At 41.9% G+C, this 20096-nt stretch overlaps 1 protein-coding gene across 2 annotated transcripts in view; it reads right to left on the reverse strand.

Moving 5' to 3' along the window:
- Nucleotides 1–20096, reverse strand: part of SMC5 (structural maintenance of chromosomes 5) — a 290983-nt gene that overhangs the window by 207003 nt on the left and 63884 nt on the right. For both annotated transcript variants that reach the window (XM_077249064.1, XM_077249065.1), the window contains exons 10-11: nucleotides 13792–13946; nucleotides 9771–9884 (exon numbers count right to left, since the gene is read on the reverse strand). In XM_077249064.1, coding sequence (XP_077105179.1) covers nucleotides 9771–9884; nucleotides 13792–13946 — 269 coding nt within the window. The remainder of the gene's footprint in view (nucleotides 1–9770; nucleotides 9885–13791; nucleotides 13947–20096) is intronic.

The raw sequence follows: 20096 nt of genomic DNA on the forward strand, positions 1-20096 counted from the left end.
AAACACCTACAAAGGCTTCCTAAGCGTTTTAAAAGGTCCCTTAGTCTGTTTCAGTAGGCTCCACAATCATGGGGAAGACTGATGACTTGACAGATGTCCAAAAGGCAGTCATTGACACACTCCACAAGGAAGGTAAGCCACAAAAGATCATTGTTGAAGAAGCTGGCTGTTCACTGAGTGCTGTATGCAAGAATATAAATGGAGAGTTGAGTGGAAGGAAAAAGTGTGGTGGAAAAAGTGCACAACAGGAATAACCACAGCCTTGAAAGGTTTGTTAACCCCTTTCTGACATCTGACGTACTATCCCGTCGAGGTGGGGTGGGCCCGTATGACCACCGACGGGATAGTACGTCATACGCGATCGGCCGCGCTCACGGGGGGAGCGAGGCCGATCGCGGCCGGGTGTCAGCTGCATATCGCAGCTGACATCCGGCACTATGTGCCAGGAGCGGTCACGGACCGCCCCCGGCACATTAACCCCCGGCACACCGCGATCAAACATGATCGCGGTGTACCTGCGGTATAGGGAAGCATCGCGCAGGGAGTGGGCTCCCTGCGGGCTTCCCTGAGACCCCCGGAGCAACGCGATCACATCACAAAAACGAGCCACCATACAGCATCATCAGCTAAAAAAATAAAAAAGTTATAGTCCTGAGAATAAAGCGATACCAAAATAATTATTTTTTCTATAAAATAGTTTTTATTGTATAAAAGCGCCAAAACATAAAAAAATGATATAAATGAGATATCGCTGTAATCGTACTGACCCGACGAATAAAACTGCTTTATCAATTTTACCAAACGCGGAACGGTATAAACGCCTCCCCCAAAAGAAATTCATGAATAGCTGGTTTTTGATCACTCTGCCTCACAAAAATCGGAATAAAAAGTGATCAAAAAATGTCACGTGTCCAAAAATGTTACCAATAAAAACGTCAACTCGTCCCACAAAAAACAAGATCTCACATGACTCTGTGGACTCAAATATGGAAAAATTACAGCTCTCAAAATGTGGTAACGCAAAAAATATTTTTTGCAATGAAAAGCGTCTTTCGGTGTGTGACGGCTGCCAATCATAAAAATCCGCTAAAAAACCCGCTATAAAAGTAAATCAAACCCCCCTTCATCACCCCCTTAGTTAGGGAAAAATAAAAAAATTAAAAAATGTATTTATTTCCATTTTAGAGTTAGGACTAGAGTTAGGACTAGAGTTAGGACTAGAGTTAGGACTAGAGTTAGGACTAGAGTTAGGACTAGAGTTAGGACTAGAGTTAGGACTAGAGTTAGGACTAGAGTTAGGACTAGAGTTAGGACTAGAGTTAGGACTAGAGTTAGGACTAGAGTTAGGACTAGAGTTAGGACTAGAGTTAGGACTAGAGTTAGGACTAGAGTTAGGACTAGAGTTAGGACTAGAGTTAGGACTAGAGTTAGGACTAGAGTTAGGACTAGAGTTAGGACTAGAGTTAGGACTAGAGTTAGGACTAGAGTTAGGACTAGAGTTAGGACTAGAGTTAGGACTAGAGTTAGGACTAGAGTTAGGACTAGAGTTAGGACTAGAGTTAGGACTAGAGTTAGGACTAGAGTTAGGACTAGAGTTAGGACTAGAGTTAGGACTAGAGTTAGGACTAGAGTTAGGACTAGAGTTAGGACTAGAGTTAGGACTAGAGTTAGGACTAGAGTTAGGACTAGAGTTAGGACTAGAGTTAGGACTAGAGTTAGGACTAGAGTTAGGACTAGAGTTAGGACTAGAGTTAGGACTAGAGTTAGGACTAGAGTTAGGACTAGAGTTAGGACTAGAGTTAGGACTAGAGTTAGGACTAGAGTTAGGACTAGAGTTAGGACTAGAGTTAGGACTAGAGTTAGGACTAGAGTTAGGACTAGAGTTAGGACTAGAGTTAGGACTAGAGTTAGGGCTAGAGTTAGGGCTAGAGTTAGGGCTAGAGTTAGGGCTAGAGTTAGGGCTAGAGTTAGGGCTAGAGTTAGGGCTAGAGTTAGGACTAGAGTTAGGACTAGAGTTAGGACTAGAGTTAGGACTAGAGTTAGGACTAGAGTTAGGACTAGAGTTAGGACTAGAGTTAGGACTAGAGTTAGGACTAGAGTTAGGACTAGAGTTAGGACTAGAGTTAGGACTAGAGTTAGGACTAGAGTTAGGACTAGAGTTAGGACTAGAGTTAGGACTAGAGTTAGGGCTAGAGTTAGGGCTAGAGTTAGGGCTAGAGTTAGGGCTAGAGTTAGGGCTAGAGTTAGGGCTAGAGTTAGGGCTAGGGTTAGGGCTAGGGTTAGGGCTAGGGTTAGGGCTAGGGTTAGGGCTAGGGTTAGGGCTAGGGTTAGGGCTAGGGTTAGGGCTAGGGTTAGGGCTAGGGTTAGGGCTAGGGTTAGGGCTAGGGTTAGGGCTAGGGTTAGGGCTAGGGTTAGGGCTAGGGTTAGGGCTAGGGTTAGGGCTAGGGTTAGGGCTAGGGTTAGGGCTAGGGTTAGGGCTAGGGTTAGGGCTAGGGTTAGGGCTAGGGTTAGGGCTAGGGTTGGGGCTAGGGTTGGGGCTAGGGTTGGGGCTAGGGTTGGGGCTAGGGTTAGGGCTAGGGTTGGGGCTAGGGTTGGGGCTAGGGTTGGGGCTAGGGTTGGGGCTAGGGTTGGGGCTAGGGTTAGGGTTAGGGCTAGGGTTGGGGCTAGGGTTGGGGCTAGGGTTAGGGTTAGGGCTAGGGTTGGGGCTAGGGTTAGGGTTAGGGCTAGGGTTGGGGCTAGGGTTAGGGCTAGGGTTATTGCTAGGGTTAGGGCTAGGGTTAGGGCTAGGGTTGGGGCTAGGGTTAGGGCTACAGTTAGGTTTGGGGCTAAAGATAGGGTTAGGGTTTGGATTACATTTACGGTTGGGAATAGGGTTGGGTGTGTCTGGGTTAGAGGAGTGGTTAGGGTTACTGTTGGGATTAGGGTAAGGGGTGTGTTTGGATTAGGGTTTCAGTTATAATTGGGGGTTTCCACTGTTTAGGCACATCAGGGGCTCTCCAAACGGGACATGGCATCCGATCTGAATTCCAGCCAATTCTGCGTTGAAAAAGGAAAACAGTGCTCCTTCCCTTCAGAGCTCTCCCGTGTGCCCAAACAGGGGTTTACCCCAACATATGGGGTATCAGCGTACTCAGGACAAATTGGACATCATCTTTTGGGGTCCAAGTTCTCCTGCTACCCTTGGTAAAATACAAAACTGGGGGCTAAAAATCATTTTTGTGAAAAAAAAAAGAATTTTTATTTTCACGGCTCTGCGTTATAAACTGTAGTGAAACACTTGGGGGTTCAAAGTTCTCACAACACATCTAGATAAGTTCCTTGGGGGGTCTAGTTTCCAATATGGGGTCACTTGTGGGGGGTTTGTACTGTTTGGGTACATCAGGGGCTCTGCAAATGCAACGTGACGCCTGCAGACCAATCCATTTAAGTCTGCATTCCAAATGGCGCTCCTTCCCTTCCGAGCTCTGTCATGCGCCCAAACAGTGGTTCCCCCCCCACATATGGGGTATCAGCGTACTCAGGACAAATTGGACAACAACTTTTGGGGTCCAATTTATCCTGATACCCTTGTGAAAATACAAAACTGGGGGCCAAAAATCATTTTTGTGAAAAAAAAAGAATTTTTATTTTCACGGCTCTGCGTTATAAACTGTAGTGAAACACTTGGGGGTTCAAAGCTATCAAAACACATCTAGATAAGTTCCTTAGGGGGTCTACTTTCCAAAATGGTGTCACTTGTGGGGGGTTTTAATGTTTAGGCACATCAGGGGCTCTCCAAACGCAACATGGCATCCCATCTTAATTCCAGTCAATTTTGCATTGAAAAGTAAAATAGCGCTCCTTCCCTTCCGAGCTCTGCTATGCGCCCAAACAGTGGTTTACCCCCACATATGGGGTATCGTCGTACTCAGGACAAATTGCACAACAACTTCTGTGGTCTAATTTCTTCTCATACCCTTGGGAAAATAAAAAAATGGGGGCGAAAAGATCATTTTTGTGAAAAAATATGATTTTTTATTTTTACAGCTCTGTATTATAAACTTCTGTGAAGCACTTGTTGGGTCAAAGTGCTCAACACACATCTAGATAAGTTCCTTAAGGGGTCTACTTTCCAAAATGGTGTCACTTGTAGAGGGTTTCAATGTTTAGGCACATCAGGGGCTCTCCAAACGCAAAATGGCGTCCCATCTCAATTCCAGTCAATTTTGCATTGAAAAGTCAAATGGCGCTCCTTCCCTTCCGAGCTCTGCCCTGCGCCCAAACAATGGTTTACACCCACATATGGGGTATCAGCATACTCAGGACAAATTGCACAACAATTTTTCGGGTCCAATTTCTTCTCTTACCCTTGGGAAAATAAAAAACTGGGGGCGAAAAGATCATTTTTGTGAAAAAATATGATTTTTTATTTTTACGGCTCTGCATTATAAACTTCTGTGAAGCACTTGTTGGGTCAAAGTGCTCACCACACATCTAGATAAGATCCTTAGGGGGTCTACTTTCCAAAATGGTGTCACTTGTGGGGGGTTTCAATGTTTAGGCACATCAGGGGCTCTCCAAATGCAACATGGCGTCCCATCTCAATTCCAGTCAATTTTGCATTGAAAAGTCAAATGGCGCTCCTTTCCTTCCGAGCTCTGCCATGCACCCAAACAGTGGTTTACCCCCACATATGGGGTATCAGCGTACTCAGGACAAATTGTACAACAAATTTTGGGGTCTATTTTCTCCTGTTACCCTTGGTAAAATAAAACAAATTGGAGCTGAAATAAATTTTGTGTGAAAAAAAGTTAAATGTTTATTTTTATTTAAACATTCCAAAAATTTCTGTGAAACACCTGAAGGGTTAATAAACTTTTAGAAAGTGGTTTTGAGTACCTTGAGGGGTGCAGTTTTTAGAATGGTGTCACACTTGGGTATTTTCTATCACTTGGGTATTTTCTATCATATAGACCCCTCAAAATGACTTCAAATGAGATGTGGTCCCTAAAAAAAAATGGTGTTGTAAAAATGAGAAATTGCTGGTCAACTTTTAACCCTTATAACTCCGTCACAAAAAAAAATTTTGGTTCCAAAATTGTGCTGATGTAAAGTAGACATGTGGGAAATGTTACTTATTAAGTATTTTGCGTGACATATGTCTGTGATTTAAGGGCATAAAAATTCAAAGTTGGAAAATTGCGAAATTTTCAAAATTTTCGCCAAATATTCGTTTTTTTCACAAATAAACGCAAGTTATATCGAAGAAATTTTACCACTATCATGAAGTACAATATGTCACGAGAAAACAATGTCTGAATCGCCAAGATCCGTTGAAGCGTTCCAGAGTTATAACCTCATAAAGGGACAGTGGTCAGAATTGTAAAAATTGGCCCGGTCATTAACGTGCAAACCACCCTTGGGGGTGAAGGGGTTAAGATAAGGTCATTCCAAAATTTGTGGGAGATTCAAAAGTAGTGAACTGCTGCTGGAGTCATTGCTTGAAGAGCCACCACACACAGAGGTATCCAGTACATGGGCTACAAGTGTCCCATTCCTTGTGTCAAGCCACTCATGACCAATAGACAAAGCCAGAAGCGTCTTACCAGGGCCAAGGAGAAAAAGAACTGGACTGTCGCTCAATGTTCCAAGGTGTTTCAAGCTGCTTGAGGTCTAGTGTGAAGTTTCCACAATAAGTGATGGCTTGGGGAGCCATGTCATTGATGGTATAGGCCCACTGTGTTTTATCAAGACCAAAGTCAGCGCAGCCATCTACCAGGAAGATTTAGAGCACTTCATGCTTCCTTCTGCCGACAAGCTTTATGGAGATGGAAACACTGCCAAAAGTACCAATACTGAGTTTAAAAACAACTGTATCACTGTGCCTGATTGGCCAGAAAACTCGCCTGACCATAGCCCTATAGAGAATCTATGGGGTATTGTCAAGAGGAAGATGAGACACCAGACCCAACAATGCAAGCGAGTTGAAGGCTGCTATCAAAGCAACCTGGGCTTCCATAACCCCACAGCAATGCCACAGGCTGATCGCCTCCATGCCACACCGCATTGATGCAGTAATTTATGCAAAAGGAGCCAGACCAAGTACTGAGTGCATTTACTGAACATACATTTCAGTAGGCCCACATTTCGGATTTTAAAATCTTTTTTCAAGCTGGTGTTATAAAGTATTCTAATTTACTGAGATAATGACTTTTGGATTTTCATTGGCTGTAAGCCATAATCAACAACATGAACAGAAATAAACACTTTAAATAGATCACTCTGTTTGTAATTACTCTACATAATATACGAGTTTCACTTTTTGTATTTATGAACTGAATCAGTGCTCATCCCCCTTCGTTATTTGCTGCGTCCAACTATGCAGAGCATCCTCAGTCATGGTTGGCACATACAACATCTCCTGACTTGACAGGGAAATGTTTTACTTCACAGAAAGAATCAGCTGGTATCCCATGCCGTCTTGTCTGTATACTCTTTTTCCTCTCCTGCCCAGGAGATGCATTGTGTGCAGACACAGTCATTACACAGTACATACCGTATTTTTCGGACTTTAAGACGCACCGGACTATAAGGCGCACCCAGGTTTTAGAGGTGGAAAATAGGGAAAAAAAATATTTGAAGCAAAAAAATGTGGTAAAATATTTAATAACATAAATAACATACTATTATATGTGGTGTTATTACATATAATAGTATGTTATTATGTTGGAAGCTGCAGGACCAGTGTGGTGTCTGTGAAGTACTATATGAAGATGCTGGAGGGTGAGTATAAGAATGGGGGCACAGGGCTGATATTGAAAGCACCACTCCAGCACTGCAAAATAACACTGGAGTGCTGCTTTAAAATCCCATGGGAGAACTATAACTCCCAGCATGTCCTGCAGATCCTATGACATGCTGGGAGTTATAGTTCACCACAGGAGTGGCAGAGTGCTTTATTGTGTATTGTAAAGACTAACCTCTTAATTGTGGCAGCCAGCCAGCTACTGTGGTGAGGTAAAAGCATCCCATGACTGCACACAGAGCCCTCCCTCTTGTTGCCTCTCCACAGCACAGGTTTTGAGGAAGCCTGCAGATTCTAGTGGAGCCTGAAGGACCTGTGATGATGTCAAGAAGAGGGAGGGCTCTGAGCTGCCATGTGATGCTCCAGCCTGCCCACTCCTGACATCACACAGGTCCTGTTTGTGCACAGCACTCAGCATCCAGGCATGGCAGGCAGGTATACAGCGATCTCCTCTCCGCTCTGGCCCCTGCTGCTGCTGCCTCCTCCCCAGGACACACAAATCTCCCTAGCTGCTGCAGCAATCAGCGCTGAGGAAGCCATGCATGTCCCTGCTTAAGTGCAGTATTCATTTGCTGCTCCAGGCTCACCGCTCAGCTGATCAGCTGAACATGGTTTTCCCAGAGCTGATTCCGGGCAGCAGGGACATCCTGAAGTGGGATAACAGTGCGATCCCACTCGCTGCTGCCCCCCTCCCCACATGCTACATCCGTACCATAAGACGCACCCACACTTTCCTCCCAAATTTGGAGGAAAAAAAGTGCATCTTGTGGTCGGAAAAATACGGTAATAGGGACACATTTACAAGATTAATCTGCACTAGAACATTTTTTTATACAACAAATTGTTGAATTTATGACAAAATCTATTAATTAAAATGTAATTTTGTTTGTGGGATAACCCCATTAACTGAAATAGCAACAGCTATGAAGGAGGCTTAAAGCTGAATGAGGAACAGACAAACTCTGCTACAAAGGTGACGGTGAAAACAGTTTATTTGCACAGATTTCCTCAGTTTCATGGCAAGACTGAGCACACAAAAAGACACAAGGTGCTTATACTGCATTAGAAAGGTCTCTCCGATCCAAAGATATCAAAGCAGACTGGTGTATCAAGAGATGTACAATAAGCTCATCGATCATTTTAGTTTTCAGTGTTTAGTGTAAGGGTACCGTTACACTAAACGATTTACCAACGATCACGACCAGCGATACGACCTGGCTGTGATCGTTGGTAAGTCGTTGTATGGTCGCTGGAGAGCTGTCACACAGACAGCTCTCCAGCGACCAACGATGCCTAAGTCCCCGGGTAACCAGGGTAAACATCGGGTTACTAAGCGCAGGGCCGCGCTTAATAACCCGATGTTTACCCTGGTTACCATCGTAAATGTAAAAAAAACCAAACAGTACATACTCACATTAAGGTGTCCGTCAGGTCCCTCGCCGTCTGCTTCCCGCACTGACTGAGTGCCGGCCGTAAAGTAAAAGCAGAGCACAGCGGTGACGTCACCGCTGTGCCCTGCTTTCCGGCCGGCACTCACAGTCAGTGCGGGAAACAGACGGCGAGGGACCTGACGGACACCGGGATGTGAGTATGTACTGTTTTGTTTTTTTTTACATTTACGATGTTAACCAGGGTAAACATCGGGTTACTAAGCGCGGCCCTGCGCTTAGTAACCCGATGTTTACCCTGGTTACAAGCGAACGCATCGCTGGATTGGTGTCACACACACCGATCCAGCGGGAGATCCAGCGACGAAATAAAGTTCCAAATGATCTGCTACGACGTACGATTCTCAGCGGGGTCCCTGATCGCTGCTGCGTGTCAGACACAGCGATATCGTATGGATATCGCTGGAACGTCACGGATCGTGCCGTCGTAGCGACCAAAGTGCCACTGTGAGACGGTACCCTTACTCCGATAAATACATTTATGGTATTGTTGGATAATGCCATATATAATATACTATGACATAATTGCTATCAGAAATGGATTTTACATTGGTTAAAGTAAGTTTAAACAGGATGACTGAACTACTGTATTAGCTTAAGAAAGATACAGATTTGTACTAAGTGTAGAAATTTTGTTCCAGTTTCTGGATTAGTGATGACATACTAAAGTAAGTTGATTATTATTGGAAGTTCAGACCATCTTCTTTTAATTGGGTTTTGGTTGGGAAAAGGGATCATCCCACCTTTGCGGTTTGTGAATTCACATGGTACTGAACCTTGATATCTTAATATCGCCAGGATAAAATACTGTAGCCTTGCAGCACTGGGGTCCTGGGTTCAAATCCCACCAGGCACAACATCTGCAAGGAGTTTGTATGTTTTCCCTGTGTAAGGGTACCGTCACACAGTGCAATTTTGATCGCTACAACGGCACGATTCGTGACGTTCCAGCGATGCATTTACGATATCGCTGTGTCTGACACGCTACTGCGATCCGGATCCCCGCTGAGAATCGTACGTCGTAGCAGATCGTTTGAAACTTTCTTTCGTCGTCTAGTGTCCCGCTGTGGCGGCATGATTGCATTGTGTGACACAGGTTGTATACGATGTGCGCACAGTAACCAACGGCTTCTACATCGCAAATACGTCATGAAATTATCGCTCCAGCGCCGTGTATTGCAACGTGTGACCGCAGTCTACGACGCTGGAGCGATACTTATACGACGCTGCAACGTCACGAATCGTGCCGTCGTAGCGATGAAAATGGCACTGTGTGACGGTACCCTTAGTGTGGGTTTCCTCCCACACGTCAAAGATATACTGATAAGGAGTTTAGATTGTGAGCCTCATTGGGATGTTTGTAAAGCATTAATGGAGCTATATAAGTGAGAAAATAAAATAAGATAATGATGACAGCATGGGAGGGCAAAAAAGACCTGATGTGTTCCCCTTATTAAAATGTTATGTTAACGAAAACAAAAAAGCAAAATCCAATGAAGGTTGTCACTTTTTCTTCCATCTTTTACAGTTCATCTTACCTCTTTCAAAAATGTGTCCATATCCTCTTGGCTTTCAAAGACAAAGGCCCTCATGTCATTCACAGAAATATGATTTTCCACATATTTGGCATGCTGGTGGTTTTTCACATTAATCTGTGCAAGAATAAATGAATGTAATGCTGAATTACAAATAAACAGCAAGACCTTGAATGTATACAGACAATAAAATATATTTTTTGCTTTTACTTTTGCCTGATATATTTAACCTTCTTATTACTTCATAGCCAAAGCAATTGTCTAGCACATGTGTACTGCCAATAGGGCTGCTCACAAGGTGGAATTCATTTGTGCCTAGGAAACGTAAAGGACACTACAGATGGAGGCATGTGTCTAATGTCTCAGATGGCAATAGAAGTAGTTAAGAATTCCTTTAATCCCTTACCGCATGAAGATGTGAATATGTTTCCTTGGCAGGGGTCTGCAAGCATGGAGGGGCTCAGGAACTAAGCCTGCGCCACATGCGGTTGATGCTGGCATCTGTATTTAATAGCCACAGTCTTATTGGAGCTCTGGCCGAGGTTATTATCCACGTAGCTGCTATCAATCTCGGACAATGGCATTTACATGGAGGAGTTGTGGGCTCATGGTTGCATCAGTGGTCCGAGATGCGATTACAGGGTACCAATGGACAAACTAGGCACCCTAGGGCCTTTTTAAGGTCAAAACGCCTACCATCTTGGAACTCCTGTGAAACTCAGGCCAGGGTTACAAGAAGTGTGTGTTCTCTCGCGAGAGAGAATTGGGTAAATTATGCAAATGAGACTCGAATCAAACACTGTCAGAGTTTGAGCCAAGTGTCCGTGCACTATGCTCTGATTTGCTCGCATGAGAGAATCGCAGCAGAAGGAGAAAGTAATTTCTCCATCTCCTTCATTGCCAGTGTCCGCAATAATTGGACTGCACTCAGATGACGTACGAGTGCAGTCCAATGTTTCACACACACCTATAGACTTGTATTTGTGAGTGCGATCCGATTCTCGGTGCCAATCGCAGCATGCTGCAATTGTTTTCTCATACTGAATCAGCATGAGAAAATAATCGCAGATGTGCCTTGCCCCAAAGGATAACACTGGGCCGACTGCAATTCGATTTTTAATTGGGTTGCACGCATCCGATTTATATGGTCGTGTGAGCGAGCCCTTAGGCTGAGATCAACAGATCATGATTTTTCTTATACACTGCAATACTGTAGTATTACAGTACATAATAAAAGTACCCCAAGATAACTAAAAAAATAACGCAAAAAAATATTAAGAAAAAAAATATAAATCAACCCCTTTTTTTATTAAAAATAAAGGGGAAAAAAATTTGGTATAACAGTGTCTGTAAAGTCGAATCTAGCAAAATGTAACATTTGTGAACTTGTATGGTAAAACACAGTAAAAGGAAAAAAATAAAAACATCAGAATTGCAATTTTCAGACATCACACATCCTAAAAAAATGCAAAAGCGATAAAATTGTTGTATGTAACAAATTGGTATCAATAAAAACAGCTGTCTAACCACAGAAAAAACAAGCCCACATAAGTCTAGGTCGACAGAAAAATAAAGTGATGGCTCTTTGAAGAAGGTAAGGATAATGAAACCACAAAAAAAAACAAAAAACGAACAATTCCTTGTTCAACAAAAGGGAAATCTGGTCCTATTTTCCAGAATTTTCAATGAACGGTCTTTGCTTCCGTTGCTCGGTCAGGGGTTGCCCACCAGAGCACCTTTAGGCTATGTGCACACATCAGGATTTCTTGCAGAAATTTCCTGAAGAAAACTGGACATTTTCTGCAAGAAATCTACATACGTTTTTCTCACGGTTTTTCTCAGTTTTTTGTGCGTTTTTTTTGCTGATTTTTCCGAAGGTTCCCAATGCAATAATATAGTGGGAAATCTGCAAAATTAATGAACATGATGCGTTTTTTACCGCGATGCGTTTTTTTCGCGGTAAAAAACACATCATATGCACAAAAATTGTGGAATGCATTCTAAATGATGGGACGCATATGTATGCGTTTTTATAGCAAAAAAAGTGAAAAAAATGCGAAAAATCCGGAATGTGTGCACACAGCCTTATTGTTAATGGAGTCACAGAGCGAGCCAGGCGTGGTCGAGACTCAGCCCATTCAAATGAACAGGATTGAGCTGCAGTAACAGGCAATGCTGCATTTTTAGGTACTTTATTGCCCCTAAATGAAAAAAAACTGTATCACTTCAGTATATGACAGTATATGATATTACTTTTGTAATTCATGCGGGTGGTGGGGAGAGGAATAGAATCCAACCAAATTAGATTTTTTTCAGAAAAACTTCTGATGGACATGGCAAAGCATATACAAGTGACTACTAAATTGAAACTATCTCAAAAGGAAGAAAGCCTATAGTAACAGGACCAAAACATTATTTCCTTGTTCTGTTTATTCGAGCACGCAAGCAGCTTGGGTACACGCTGTTGGCACTAGGAGGCTGACCACAAGCACTAGTGATACCTCCTCCTGCCATGCTATAACTCTGTTGCAGATATTGAGCTAAACTAATAAGTACTTGAGTAGGGGCAACAACAACAAAAAAGTAGCATTTTAATGAAATTAAAATTTCAATAACAATTGAACTATAAAATGAGAACCAGCATAGAAAAGGAAAAAAATGCCTCCAAATCTTTTTTTCCTACTCAGGTTCTTGGTGACACAGATTGTTCTAAAACAGTCCCCAAGAGGAAAACAAGAGAAAGGACAAATGGAAAAACAATGGATGCCATGGGAGCCAGCGCAGCCGACCCTAGAATCTAGAGTAGGGAAGACCAGGTGGCAGTTTGCACACAGAGAGCAGATGCCTGACGCATCCACTGCCCTAGTAAAGCAAACTCTTAAAAAGAAAAAGAACTGCCTCCCTAGACCCAGTACATCTTACTAATGGCCAACTAAGGAGAGGTGTCCTGGAGGCCAGTAGGCGCTTCAACAGACCCTCTCAAACAAAATAGGGAATCTGAATGCAAAAATGAGGAGATGAACCACAGGTAAATCCATAAATACCAACACTTTTTTAGATTGTGAAAGGAGTGCTCTTTAAAATGAGATGGCACAACATGCTCAGCATATTTTCATTGAGGCGGAAAGAGGAGAGAACCATTGTAAAGAAAGGAAGTACAAAACGAAGCATCGTCTTACCTTGTGCAAAATCTGGAATAGTAGGACAGGGTAACCGAACTGAAATAATTGCCAACAAAAAGACCATGTTCCAAGTCAGAGGCTAGAGCAGAATTTTATACAAGTATTCAGAAGGAGCACGGATTGGAAGATAAATGGGAGCTTTTCTAGGGGTTGTTGTGACCCTGGGAGTCTACCAGGCTGTCCAGTCTTGTTGGGAAGACCTTCACACTAGCTATTGGGCATGGAGGAGTGTAGAAATGGATGAAGTGGGAATGGTGACCTAAAATACTTACCAAAAAGAGTACTTCCTTTCCCATTTCTGCTTCTCTATATCTCCAGGCTGAGATTTAAGGGCTCACCCCTGCAATGTGGCTCTCTCTAGTGAGAGGGAGCACTTGTGAGGAGTTGGCTAACAGGAAAACTGTACTTGCAAAAAAATTAAATAAATAAATAAACAACAAAGAAAACTGGTCTTCTTTGAGAAGGGTTTCTGAAACCACAGGCGCATTCTTACAGCTCAGTGCCTACGAAGAAGGAGCAAAGTTTTCTGTGCTCCACAAGGTGTACCTGACCTTCACAAACAGAGAATACTTTACGTAGAAACAGAAAAAGTAACACAAAACATGCCAATACCAGATGAAATAAGACATCATATGAATAGTCTCTAAGCTATTACTTCGCATAACTAAAATGCAGATAACCCACTAATTCCAAGCAGGGACCAGCAGAAAATGTGACAGACCTTGAATGTGCATGTATTTGTGTGACAAGTGGCATTACATGAACAGTAACATACAATACTGTGAGAAACAGGCACAAACACCCTTTTTAATGTTATTCTTGCCTCTTTTGGCAATACTTACTTCAAGCATGATGGGCAAACACACACGTTTCTTAAACTTTTCCATATTTTCTCGCAACCACACAATAGCATTGTAAGTATCTGCAAACCTCCTCCGTAATGTTTCCTCTTTCAAATTTAACATATTATCAAACTGCTTTATTCGATTAGATTTATCTGAAGGGGAAAAACAACAATACATCAAATCACAAACTTGGAAGGTAAAAATAACTATTGTATTGTATATGTGTCCCACAAAACAAGTCTGTGAAACAAAAGAAAAAACTTGACCTCCAATAATATGTAGAAATTGAATGGTATATGTAGGCGGCATGTTTTCACCTGTTACAGTAAAGAAGGGGTTAATGTTTTCAGGCCTGACACATTTCATTGGATGTAATGGGTCTCATGCCAACACAGTGAAACAAAGAACTGCTGATTGGTGTGACTGATCAGGGTGAACAGAAGAAGAGTCTTACTTATTATGCAGCTAGAAATTCTGGTATTTGCCATCATAACTGCATACATTTATGCACAGAACACCTATATTGACGAAGGGTATAAATTAAAAGGACAGTCCAACAAGGTTTGGAGACTGTTGAAAGTCACAAGCTGTGCATTTTTTATTCTAGCCATAAAATCAATCCCAGAAACAAGAGAACCGGTCAGAAAAATGTTGTAATGTATAAGTATAGACATAGTTGTAACTGCACTGTAATACTGATTACATTGATACCTTTGGTGAAGAAATTTGCTTTGTTGTTCTTCTGTAATCAGCATTTAAGGTTTTCTGCTAATATGAGATCGGTGCTCAGGGGCCGGACTGTGACCTGGGTCTTCTCTTACTGTCTGTGATTCCCCTTCCCCCTGCCTGCCTCCGATCATTGCTTTTTCAGTGACCTGAATCCTCGGTTTGAAATCTTGTCGGCATTGACATGGGTGGCGCATGTGCACATTGAGTTCCAGGCTGGTCTACAAGAAAATAGTGTAGTCATTGACACAGGTGGCACATGCTTTCACCTCTAAAAGAAGTCATTAAGCAGAGAACTCAATCAGAGCACACGTCATCCACAGCAAAGACGGAATGATGGCAACACATCAAAATTTCCAACAGATGAGGCAGGTCACTGAAAAAGCAGTGACCTGTGATGCAAAGACCAGAAGTCGGAGGAGAGGCTGAGAAATCACAGACAGGGAGGAGAAAACCCAGTGCACTGAAATCTATAGATCAGAAAACTTCAAATGGTGAATAAGGAAGAACAAGAAAATGGATTTGTTTACCAAATGTATCTATTTAATCTGAATTACAGTCATGTCTTAGCATTACAAAATTGTGTCGACAGGTTCTCTTTAGTGACCGAGCTAATTATCAATTTTAATTTTTGATATCCCAGTGATTCTGAGAATGTTTTTTTGTGACAAACTGTACTTTATTTGTGAAAATATCGGAATTTTGGTGAAGATTTTGCAATTTTCAAACTTTACATTTTTATATCCTTAAACCAGTTAGTAATGCTGTACATAATTAATAAATAACATTTCCCATATTGTCTACTTTACATCTGCACCAGAGTTAAACGGTTAGCAGCAATTTCTACTTTTTTCAAGAAATGTACAAAACCTGTTTGTCTAGGGAACTATTCAGACTGAAATGGACTTCGAGGGGCCTATATATATTTCATTTTTATAAGGAATATCACAAGAAAATGGACCCCACAATTTAGTACCTGTTTTTTTATGAGAACGCCGATACCCCACATGTGGTCAGAAATATCTATTTGGAAACACAACAGAGCTCGGATAGGATGGAGCACCATTTGAATTTTCAAACACAAATTTGGCTCAAGTAGATTGTGGGCACCATGTCGCATTTGCAGGGCCCCAAAGGCACCCAAACAACAGAACCCCCCCCACAAGTGACCCCATTCTTGAAATGACAACTGTCAAGGATTTTATCCAGGGGTAGAGTGAACATTTTGCACCAACAGGTACTACACAGAATTTTACAAAAATTAGGTAGTCATATTTAAAACGTTCATATTTTTTTTTCACGCAAATTTAGCTTTAGCCCCAAAGTTTTCACTTTTGCAAGAGGTAACATGACAAAGTGGACCACAAAATGTGTTACCCACTGTCTTCTGAGTGTGGGGATACCCCACATGTAGTTAAAAAGTTCAGTTTGGAAGGGAAGAAGCAACATTTAGTATTTGGATTGTAAATTTAGCTGGAATAGATTGCTGACACCATGTCTCATTTGAAAAGCCCCTGAGGTACCAAAGCAGCAGAAACCCCTACATTTTGGAAATTAATAACATAAAAATTCATCTAGGGGGGTGTAGAGCCCATAGGGGCTTCATAAAACTTTTTAAAATGTGGATGTGAAAACAGAAGTTCTTTTTTTTCTGCTAAAATGTCAATTTAGCTCCAAATTTGTAATTTTCACAATGGATAATGGAAAAAATGGACCCCATAATTTGTTAAGCAATTGATTCTAAACATGAAGATACCCCATATGTGATCAAAAACTGCTGTTTGAGCAACTGGCAGGGCTTGGAAGGGAACGAGCGCCATTTGATTTGTGGAGCATAAATTTGGAGTAGATTGTGAATGCCATGTCGCATTTGCAAAACCCTTGACATGCCAAAACAGCAGAAATCCCCTACAAGTGATCCCATTTTTGAAACTAGACCCCTCATGGAATTCATCTAGGGGTGTACGGAGTATTTTTAACCTAGAGGTGAGTCACAAAATTTTATAACATTTAGATGTCTACAAGACTTCTCTCGTGCTGCGCCAGCTCTCTGGAATGCACTTCCCTAGACGATCAGACTGATACCTAGCCCCGACCTATTCAAGCGCGCTCTAAAAACCCATCTCTTCAAACAAGCCTACCACATCAACTACTCAGTAAACTAACTTTGCCCTGTTCCCTCCCTCCAAATATTACTCTGAATCTGCACCCTACTATTCATCTGTCTCCACACCCTCCATGCGCCCGATAACTGCACTTGATACTTGACTATTGCACTTAAACACACGGGCTGATGACCGGATCATGCAGCTTTGTATGAAAATCCCTATTTATTATAATTGCCAGACCTGAAATAACAAGCACTTTTCACCTATTGTGTCCCCCCATTTCCTTGTAGATTGTAAGCTTGCGAGCAGGGACCTCACTCCTAATGTCACTGTTTAAATTGTCTTAACTTGTATTGAATTTGTCTGTATATGTCCCTGCTTAATTGTAAAGTGCTGTGGAATATGTTGGCGCTATATAAATAAAGATTATTATTATTAGATGTCAAAACAAAAAAAATGTACATTATTTCCACTAAAATACTGTTTTAGCACCAAATTTATTATTTCCACGAGGTGTAATAGGAGAAAACGGAATCCATAGTTTGTCATGTAATTTTAACTGAACGTCGCAGTAGCCCATACGCGGTTGTATACTGCTGTTTGAATTCACGGCAGGGATCGAATGGGAAGGAGCGCTACTTGGTGTTTAGAATGCAGATTCCATTTGAATAGATTGTGGTCTCCATTAGCCGAGCCCCTGAAGTGCCACATCAGTAGAACTCCACCCCCCATCACACCTCAAGTGATTCCATCTTGTAGATTGTGAGCTCTCGCGGGCAGGGTTCTCTCTCCTCCTCCTGTACCAGTTGTGACTTATATTGTTCAAGATTATTGTATATGTTTTTATTATGTATACCCCTCCTCACATGTTAAAGCGCCATGGAATAAATGGCGCTATAATAATAAATAATAATAATAATAATAATAATATTGGAAACTTCACTGCTAAGGAATTCATCTGGGGGTGTAATGAGTATTTTGAACCCATAGGTGTATATTTGCTGCAAATTTGTTATTCACACAAGAGTTTACCCCTTCACGGACTATGACGTATAGGTACGTCATAAGTGGGGTATCCCCCTTTGATGAGGGCTCCGGCGCTGAGCCTGCATGTTTTCTGGCACGTGACACCTGATTTGATCTGATGTCATGTTACCCTAACAGCCGCAGGTGTAATCGCAATCCACCTAATAATAATCTTTGACAGCAGCATTTAACTCACGCTTACAGGAAGCGAATCATAAGACTCACCCATCGCTGCACCGTCACATGATCACAGGGCGCCGAAGGGTTGGCATGACAATATGGGTTCTGGAGAAGACCCCCATGCTTGTCATTGCTTTACTGCTATGGATGCCGGCCCTAGGCAAACAAAGTGTCACCCAGCCCCAGATCCCAAAAAATGGAGACGCTACAGGTATTGTAAAATTGCCTTTTTAAAAAAAATAAATAAATAAAAAATTTTAGATTTTTTTTCACCACATAAATAAAGAAAAACCTATATGTTTGCTATCTGGGAACTCGTAATGACCTAAAGAATCATAATGGCAGGTAAGTTTCAGTCTCAGCATTTAGTAAACATAGTAAAACAAAAAACATGAAAAGCAATTATGGAATTCCAATTTTTTTGTGCAATTTCACCACACTAGGAATTCTTTTCTCATTTTCCAGTACATTATATGGTAAAATCAATGGTGTCGTTCAAAAGTACAACTCGTCATGCAAAAAACAAGCCCTCAAATGGCCATATTGACAGAAAAATTGGTGAAGCTAGAGCCCAGAATTTATTGCACAATTTCTCCCAAATGCGGTGATACCCCACATGTCATCAGAAACTACTGTTTGACAACACATCAGGGCTGAGAAGGCTACTAGAATAGTTTACAGGCCACATTTGCGGAGCCCCTAAGGTGCCAAAACACTAGAAAAACACCAAAAGTGACCCTATTGTAGAAATTGTACCTCTCAATGAATTAATCTACAGCTGCAGTGACTATTTCATAACATCCGCACAGTGCTTTATTCTGGAGAATTGCAAATCTGCCTGTTTAGGGGCCATACATTGTGCCTTCATACAGTGTAGAGTCCCCATATATTGTAGCACCCCCATACAATGTGCCCAGCGTGTGCTTATGGCGACACACAACCTGTAAATTGTTAAATAGGCTCTCCCTGCTACAATAATGCCAACATGTGGCTGCTTACTGCGATTTAGGCGCAGTGAGGTTGGTTTTGTGCAGGATAAACTAGGGGTTTAATTGGTAACAGTTCGGGGTACATAACATTTTGATCGCTATCGGTATAAAGCTGGGATCATGTTCTTCTGTTCTACACTGCGCACTTACGTCGTGAATTTCCATGTAAGGGTATATGCACACGTTCTGGATTTTTCGCGGTTTTTTTCGCTATAAAAACGCATAAAAAACGCATACATATGCATCCCATCATTTAGAATGCATTCCGCAATTTTTGTGCATATGTTGCGTTTTTTTTCGCGAAAAAGAAACCGCATCACGGTAAAAAACGCAGCATGTTCATTAATTTTGCTGATTTTTTGCAGATTTCCCAATATATTATTGCATTTGGAACCTCCGGAAAAATCCGCAAAAAAACCCCAAGAAAAACTAGCAAAAAATGCGAAAAAAAACGCATGCGGATTTCTTGCAGAAAATGTCCAGTTTTGGTCAGGAAATTTCTGCAAGAAATCCTGACGTGTGCACATAGCCTAAATCCCACAAAAATGCAATTCAAATGGAACTACTCACTATAATGTGGCTGTTGGAGTCACTTTGGACTCAGTTTGGCATCCATCTTTTTAGGTGTTTGCAGAACTGTGGTCAACCACACTTGTACCCTTAAACCCTTTTGTGACCATCAATATGTCTTTTTACTGACCTGTTATAAGAGACTAGCATCCCCTGACCGGTAACAATCCTGTAGCTGTCAGCTGTACAGTATAGCTGACAACTTGCTGCATTTCATATTCACAATGACATGCCCAAAATGATGTCACCCATCACATCGCGGGTTATGTATTACTGTGTTCAACAACTTATCACTTATGGTGATCAAATGACGATATGAAAGAGATCCCCATTAGTACTTATGTGTAAAATATCACTTTTATTAATAAATCTTAAAAAACAGGAAATTACATTAAAACAGGGGTGCTTGGTCCTATGATGAGGGACTTCATTACCATTGGGTATTCTTAAAAATTGGCTGCATAAATAATGACAAATATATCCCTATATGCTTGAGCAGAAAATTCCTCTTTCACATGGGGTATGTACAAGTGCCTCAAATGAACCTCCTTGGCATTCCAACATGGAAGGACATAACTGTACTCAATAGTGCAATGACAAAGCTCAAACAGTAATACATTTTAAGGTGTATCAGTACCTGATGTGCAGCCACATGGAATCCTCTCGGCGTCCCTCTGACCCAAAGCGCGTTTCGCACTGCTTC

Source organism: Ranitomeya variabilis, chromosome 1 (assembly GCF_051348905.1).
Source record: "Ranitomeya variabilis isolate aRanVar5 chromosome 1, aRanVar5.hap1, whole genome shotgun sequence".
Taxonomy (NCBI): Eukaryota; Metazoa; Chordata; class Amphibia; order Anura; family Dendrobatidae; genus Ranitomeya; species Ranitomeya variabilis.